The following is a 7,157-nucleotide window of genomic DNA, read 5'->3' as shown; positions in this document are numbered from 1 at the left end:
TAACTGTGTCACACAGAGAGTCACTGCACAAGAAACAGCACTGTAGGGCGCAGTGAAGTGTGACTGAATCTGCCTGCTAACACTGAGTTTAATAACACAAAGGATTTGTGCGGCGATTCGAAGTGTTATTTATACTTCGTAGACTGATGATTGCATCAAGGAATTTGAGGTGTGGGTGCTACTTAATTATTTAGCCCCATAAATGTGGCTTAACTACTGGACCGCCATGATACAAAATGTGTGGAAAGGTCCGCTACTACTAGTACTAGGGTAACAGAAAATCAAATCAAGATTGGAACATGTTTTCACTCGATAATCACCCAATCCAAATTATGGCTGCTTATTAGCAACAAAAATATGAATTCCAAACTGCGAAGCAACGTGACATGTAGATTAAAGAGTAGTCTGAAAATTTAGGACTCTCAATACTGTGTATGAGAGTCCCAAAACTTAAGGTATTGAAAACATGCAAAACAAGAAAATAGACTGGCACCTAAAACAACCAGTCCAACACAGCTTCAGTGCTGCAGCAATCAACCATGCCAAAAGAATTTAAGAAACATGTGGCATGAAGTGGGAACTAGTCTCAATGTACTACACATTTCTCCATAGTCAAGCCATCAGACTATTGACACTGAATGAAGAGGTCAGTCTTTTCAAATAGTTGGACCATGGTTGGACATGTACCAGTTTAGCCCCATTTTGAAATCACTTGACTTCCCTCTCATGTGCAAAATATTGCAGAAAAATCTCCTTTAAAAATTGAATTGAGTCTGCAAACTTGGTTGGTGAAATACTGAGGACATTTTCTTTGCCCCAGTGGAATTTTTGGAGAAATTTGCTGTCTAAACTGTGAGCAAAGTGGGCCTGATTTAGTTTTGCACGTTTCAGAGCACTCCAGAGCCCTGTCTGATTGAAGAGGTCGACAGAAAACTTCCCGAGAAGGGTACTTCAGGGAACCCACAGGACAGAATCAGGCAGGGCATGAAATGTAACCCACATGGGGTTTGGGTGGGTATCGAACCCGAGCCTAAGAGGTGGAAGACAAGGAAAGTACCACTGCACCAACCTGACTCCCCACATGGAGATAAAAAAAAAATGATACGCTTCCATAACATTTACTGTCATCCATTTTGGGATGTGCCTCATCAAAAGCTTACTCTGTCTTGCTTTTGTGTGAAATGTCCCAAGTTTAGTTGAAATGTAGGCATATACCCAGTCTGTTAGTTACAACCCTGTCAACTTAATTCCTTCACGCACATACCAGGTCTGGCCCTGAGTGTTGGGACAAGCCGGCCAAATAAAACGAGTTGGCCTGTGGTCGCCACCAGAATGGTCGCCAGTAGTAGAGTGTTCACGTTGCTGTCGTCTCGCCGTGCTAGTCTGCTGTCGTTCTGCGGTCAGTTGAGTGGTCTGTGGTCAAGCCAGGTAAGCCTTTAACATGTATTTGGTTTCACTATGTGCTGCTTGTGAACACAATCTATATTTTAACAAATATTACTCAAAGCTGTCAATCAAAACAAAACGGTATACATATCGATCGAGAAATGATAACTTTACTGGGGCGAAACAAAACCTCAGAGGTGGGGCTGTTATTCACGACAAATTGTCAATAAAACCATTCACTTCTTTGACTTTGTTGTTGGTCTTTGACTTTGGGCGGGGCGATTAGACCCACTCGGCGTCGCTTGGCGCCCCCAAAAATGTGTTGCGTACGAGACTCAAATGTTTAATTCAAGCTTAAAAATACTCTTTTTGCGGACTACGGAGGGCGTTATTTTATCTAGAGAGTTGTAGGATTGGTAAGAAAGGGGAGGGGAGTTTTATCCTCAGTGTTATTCTTTGTATCAGTGTGAAATTAAGTTATTTAATACCCATCCGGCCCTACTCGCTCTATAAACTAAAAAAATCTCCTCAAATACAGACGTCGTTTACAGACTGAATTTTCGAATTGAATGAAGACTCGATCGCGTCAGACGGTAGAATTCACCCCTCTTGAAAAAATGGAACAACCCAGTGGCGATCTAGAAGTGGTGATGTCCGTTAAGATAAGATAGACGTGAGATTGATGACACCTAACGCAATTTCAGCATTTTATTTCGATTATGAAATCATTCCTTTTAATAAACAAAGCGATTCTTCATTGATAAAAAATGCCAAAATACATTTTGTATTACAGCTTTCGCCTGATAAAATTTGGTTTATCTGTTGAACTATCAAAGGCCCATTGACATGCGCAATCACGATAACAAAATGGATTGAGGCCATCTGGCGATATCACTTTGTGTTATTTGATTAACGAAGATAAAGGAACTACGTGTTATTGATTTATTATTGACTGTGCTGCGATTTGACAGAGTGTTCCTGTCTGATTGTTTTTGTGGGGTTTTTTTTACTAGGGGCGTGATGTATCAGCCTTGTTGACAGCCAACACGCAGTAATCTTTTTAAAAAAGAAAAAAAATGATGGTTAACATGCGTGTACTCAAAGTGAATTTGTCTGCGTGAGCTACTACGCATCTACTTCGAGGCAAGTTTATAACTTTTAATTTAAGCAGTGTAAACTCGACAAGAGAAAAAGGCCAACGAAATTATGTTTTGCTTGTTCTGCAAAGCTTGCGCCCTCCATCCGCCCAAATTGTGATATGACAGAACGACGGATGACCCGTGAGATGTGAAGCAGTCACGATTACACAGATATGCATATGGAAAAAAAACCGCCACACTTGACAAGCACAAACCTGATGAGATGTTTTAATAGGTCAGCTCGGATTCGCGGTTTCAATGATTAACTGTTTTCTGACCGTCATCTGCGGTGAATCTCACACCTTACCGGCGAAAAATTGCTACTTAAGGCCGTGCTCGGCCCGTTACCGAGCCACAACTCAGCTGGAACCACAACTGACCACAGTTTCCCATCGACAGAGCTCTGCCACGTACGGTATAATACACCATGAACGCTGTAATTCTGGCGACCGTTTTGGTGGCGACCACCGGCCAACTCGTTCACGGAGCGTGCCCCGAGGCGCCGGCGGGCGAAAATCCATGGTACGTATCAATGAACTTCCATTCAATACCCTATTAGACCTGTTAGTACTACATGTATAATCATTCTGTTGAGTTTGGGCTGTTTCTTTCTATGACAATTAAAAATGCTTAATTGTCATAGGCACAGGCCTAGGTCTCGTAAATTATGATTAGTTTAGATAGGGTCATTTATGTTTTTTTGATACAAGTTTTCGGACAGCTAGCTAGACTGTTGATACAAATATGAAGCGTAAACCAATTCGAAGAACTACTTGAATTATTCACCCAAATTCTGCCAATTTTTTGCTGTATTATGGCTGTCAAAAGCTATTACAATGTAGTTTTTTTTTACCTTGCCCAGATTAGAACAAAGGCGTTGGGTTTTTCTCGTCTTCCGGGCAGTGTGGTACTTGCAGTACCGCATATAAGTGATGGATAGCGCCTTTGATGAAACCAGCATGGCATTTGACACTCAGTCCACGCATTTCATGAGAAATATATTTGGCTAAAGGGCCATCGCAGATTTGATGATTATTGTTAACCATCTACATTTTTTTTTCAAAGGACAAATCTGCCATGGCCCTATATGCCTAGCCAAATATCTTTATTGATACATACTCTGACTGTGTGCCAAATGACATGCTTGTATCATCAAAGGCATCATCCACCAAAATATTTTCCCTATCTGCCCCACTACTGCGCCTAGAAATGCTTTATTGCGGTTAACTAATACACTTCAACCAATTTAAACCTACCTCAACCAATACTGCACTCCAACTCGCAGATGCCGTTAGGTATTGTAGAATGTCGTTATATGATATTCAACATAAATTGTCTCGTGACTTTTGTGCCTGGTTTAAAAAAAACCCAGTTTTTTATGTCATTAACAGAGAAACGTATTATCATAAGTGTTGCTGAATTTTATCTGTTAAATTACTATAATTAGGTGAGCCAAAACATATTAAAAACATATCACAAACGTTTTGGTCGGGTTCCCAGTTTAGAGTAATTGCGCCCCTGTGTTGTTTTCCGATAGGCGCCAGACGGGGTGCAGATGTTACATGGCCGTCAACCGACTGAAGAACTGGTACGACGCTAGTAACGATTGCACGGCCATGGGCGGTCAACTAGCTACCTTGGGGGAAGGTCAGAAGAGTGACCTGCGCGATGTCATCTCCAACGACATGGACTTCAACACATGCAGCAGCGTGTTGTGGCTTGGGTAAGCTTACTGATATATCTCATATGAATATTTATGAACCAAATGACTTTCTTTCATTGGTTGATTTTTCATCGCGGCTATGCCGCATGCGCAATGCACGTACATTAACCTAAGCGGTCGATATACATGTACCAGGAAAGTATGGGTTTTTCCTAGCTATTTCAAAAGATTTGTCATTCAAATTCACCAACTCTAACATTCAACTTCGTCCACGGAAAATTTCAAACGCTTTTACCAAAACCAATTTAGTCATTTTACCATTCGATTTTAAAGTTTGGTCACCCTCTTTAGTCACCAGGTCGAAAATTTTCGTCATTTCAAATCAAATTCGTCTAAGCTTTCCGAGGTCGAATTCGTCTTAAATAAATAAATTAGACGAATCAGATTTCTGTATAACGAGGTTTGGCGTAGACGAGACGAAATCGAACACTCTGGAACAGAAACGGGTGCTCATTGTTTGAACTTTGTTTGAACTGAATTTGAAATTGTCTGACAAAAGACGAAATTAAACATTGGAAGTGCACTAACTCGATGTTGATGGACGAATTTGAAAATAGAAACGGTGAATTCGAATGATAAACGTTTCAAAATAGCCGGCAAAACCTGAAGTAGGCTACCCCAGGATTGCCTCCTTGACTTCCAACCATGCGCAACAGTAGCGATCACTAGAGGTACCAAACTAAACCATTGCTTCTACACAATTTTCGTTCATAAACTTTTCGTTAAAGCGATGTTTCGATTAACTCAAATAACTTTCAAAAATAAGGTTTGCAACGTAGATAATTTTCAACGTCGGTGCAACTTTTTGTCTTTAAAAAAAAAAAAAGTAGTGAAACCTTTCATGACGCGAGCATGCGCATTGCTATAATGAACAACACAAAATTTGAGCAGTTGGCTGCCACCAAGTGTCCACAATTGGGCTAGTTTTAGGTAGGTTGTAAAATCTCAGATTCGGATGCAGCTTTGTCTAGTCTGTGGGTCAAAAAACCTAAACTCCAAAGATGACCACACTGCCCAAAACTAATCCTGAAGTCCACGGACCGTTTTTGAAAAAAATGATGCATACATATACATGTACTCCATTGCAAAATACACGTAGAGCAATTTGTCCGGTTCCATTTCGTCCTCATTTGCTGACCACAAAATTATCCGTTAAGAAAGAAAAGTTAGGGCATACAAGTAGTGTTTCGGTCGGAGCAAGCAGTTCTATTTATAGTGGTGTTCCCTAACGTGGCGGACTTCGATGTTTCCCCCAACTTATTTCCTCATGCAGTGTTGCCAAACTTCTTCGTCAAAAAACTTCAAATACATTCAGTTAAAAACTGGTACTATCACTTTAATAATCCATGCTGTGGAACCTTTGTGAACAATTTTACTGAGTGTCATGAAATAAATTAAGTCCGAAATTCAAAAACGGTGGCGTCCGGAAATTAGGCACAAATTCGGCCCAGTGTTCCCTAATTAATGTGGTGCACTTGAACAAATATGGGAAAATGTCTAAGAATGTCTTTATTAAAGTTGATAAATTCTGATAAATCATTATATATCTCCACTCACATACAAAACATCAAGTTTGTCAGCAAATTATTTTCTTAATTTTGGGCGAATTTTAAAAGGGTTCATTGTGCACTTCGGCCAAAAAATTGGAAAATCACGACAAAATAGGTTGACTCTAGAACTTTGTAGCAGGTACGTTAACTCCTACGTTAACTCAAGATTTATGAACGGAAATGTTTAGAGCTCGATGAAATCTCACTTTTTGTGAAATTTGGGGTAACAGTTTTCTCCAACAAGGCACTTAGAGGCGAAAAATTAAAGTGCGCCACATTGGCCGCGCCACGTTAGGATATATCAACAATAGCCTACTTGTTTGAAACCTTTGACCAGAATTTTGGTTGGCATGTTGCTTTTTTTAACATTGGTTTATCTATCTCCCAGACTTATATTACTGAAACACAATGGTTTGTTAGTCTGGACTGCTGAAAGGTATTAATTAACCGATAAAAACTGGTGCTCAAATGGATGAGTGTTTTCACCGGCTAACGTGATCCCGCCCGCACCTTTTTCTGTGTATATGCGTAGGCGCATGTTACGTCACTAATCGACTACTAGCCGACCAATCCGGTTCGTGTGTCGTCATTGAAACTTAAACCACGCCCACTGCACATGGAGTAGCGCTGGAATCATTGGAACCGGAAGCAATTCAAAGTTGCGCGTTCAGCCAATGGGCGCAAGTATTCAGTGGTGCGTGCGCGTACATGTATGACGCAGTCCCTTACCAACCGGAATGGTCCTCCGTCAAAATGGCTGCCGTAAAATGTAGTATAAGTGGTAACTTTAACATAGCTCTGTAAACTTAACAGAGAAATTGCATTCTCTTTCTCTCAGATTCACCGAGAAAGACCGAGACGACACCGAATACTTCTCCCTGGACGGAACGACCGGTCTGTACAACTGGCTGACCAACGAGCCGAAGAATACTCCCAACGAGTACGACTGCGCCAGCGTGCATTTCGGCGGCGGCTGGCTCAGCTACCCGTGCCTCACCACACACTGCTACGCTTGTGAAACTGGCAGCATCTAAGGAACAAAATCACTTCCAAGAACGACAAAAGCGGAGTACTGACAACCTCGACTTTGAAAACCTTTACCATGTTGATCATATTTCTTCAGTGATTCAAACTTTTAGTTGTTTAGTTGGGCCTCTAAAGAGGGCCTCGCTAAGGCTGAACTATCAGGCTAAATGTGTTTATTCTCTATGAATCGATAATTCAGGTAAATCCAATCAGTAAGCAGTTTTGCAGCAGTTTTATTTATTTTCCTATTTTTAGTTTGTTGTTTGAAATCTTGAGGGAGAAGTGTATATTGCCACTGTAAATGTGATAACTTGGAAAATATATTGTTAAATT

At 40.8% G+C, this 7,157-nt stretch overlaps 1 protein-coding gene across 2 annotated transcripts; it reads left to right on the top strand.

Annotated features, from left to right (window-relative positions):
- The first annotated feature begins 1,273 nt into the window (after positions 1-1,273).
- Positions 1,274-7,078, top strand: LOC119719976 (C-type lectin BfL-2-like). 2 transcript variants are annotated; one of them, XM_038189463.1, is made up of 4 exons: positions 1,274-1,428; positions 2,925-3,047; positions 4,063-4,248; positions 6,637-7,078. In XM_038189463.1, exons 2-4 carry the CDS (start codon positions 2,953-2,955, stop codon positions 6,830-6,832), a joined length of 477 nt encoding a protein of 158 aa, XP_038045391.1. In that variant the 5' UTR covers positions 1,274-1,428; positions 2,925-2,952; the 3' UTR covers positions 6,833-7,078. The 2 variants fall into 2 exon arrangements, with proteins under 2 accessions (XP_038045391.1, XP_038045392.1); XM_038189464.1 differs by lacking the exon at positions 2,925-3,047 and having other exon boundaries at positions 1,351-1,428.
- Positions 7,079-7,157: the final 79 nt, after the last annotated feature.

Source organism: Patiria miniata, unplaced genomic scaffold (assembly GCF_015706575.1).
Source record: "Patiria miniata isolate m_02_andy unplaced genomic scaffold, ASM1570657v1 HiC_scaffold_9, whole genome shotgun sequence".
NCBI lineage: Eukaryota > Metazoa > Echinodermata > Asteroidea > Valvatida > Asterinidae > Patiria > Patiria miniata.
Note: the sequence above shows the minus strand (reverse complement) of the source record. Positions and strands in the feature narration are given on the sequence as shown.

Coding starts and splice junctions, on each gene's coding strand:
- LOC119719976 (XM_038189463.1), top strand. CDS start 2,953: ATGAACGCTGTAATTCTGGCGACCGTTTTGGTGGCGACCACCGGCCAA. Junction 3,048..4,062: donor CCGGCGGGCGAAAATCCATG/GTACGTATCAAT, acceptor GTTTTCCGATAG/GCGCCAGACGGGGTGCAGAT. Junction 4,249..6,636: donor AGCAGCGTGTTGTGGCTTGG/GTAAGCTTACTG, acceptor TCTTTCTCTCAG/ATTCACCGAGAAAGACCGAG.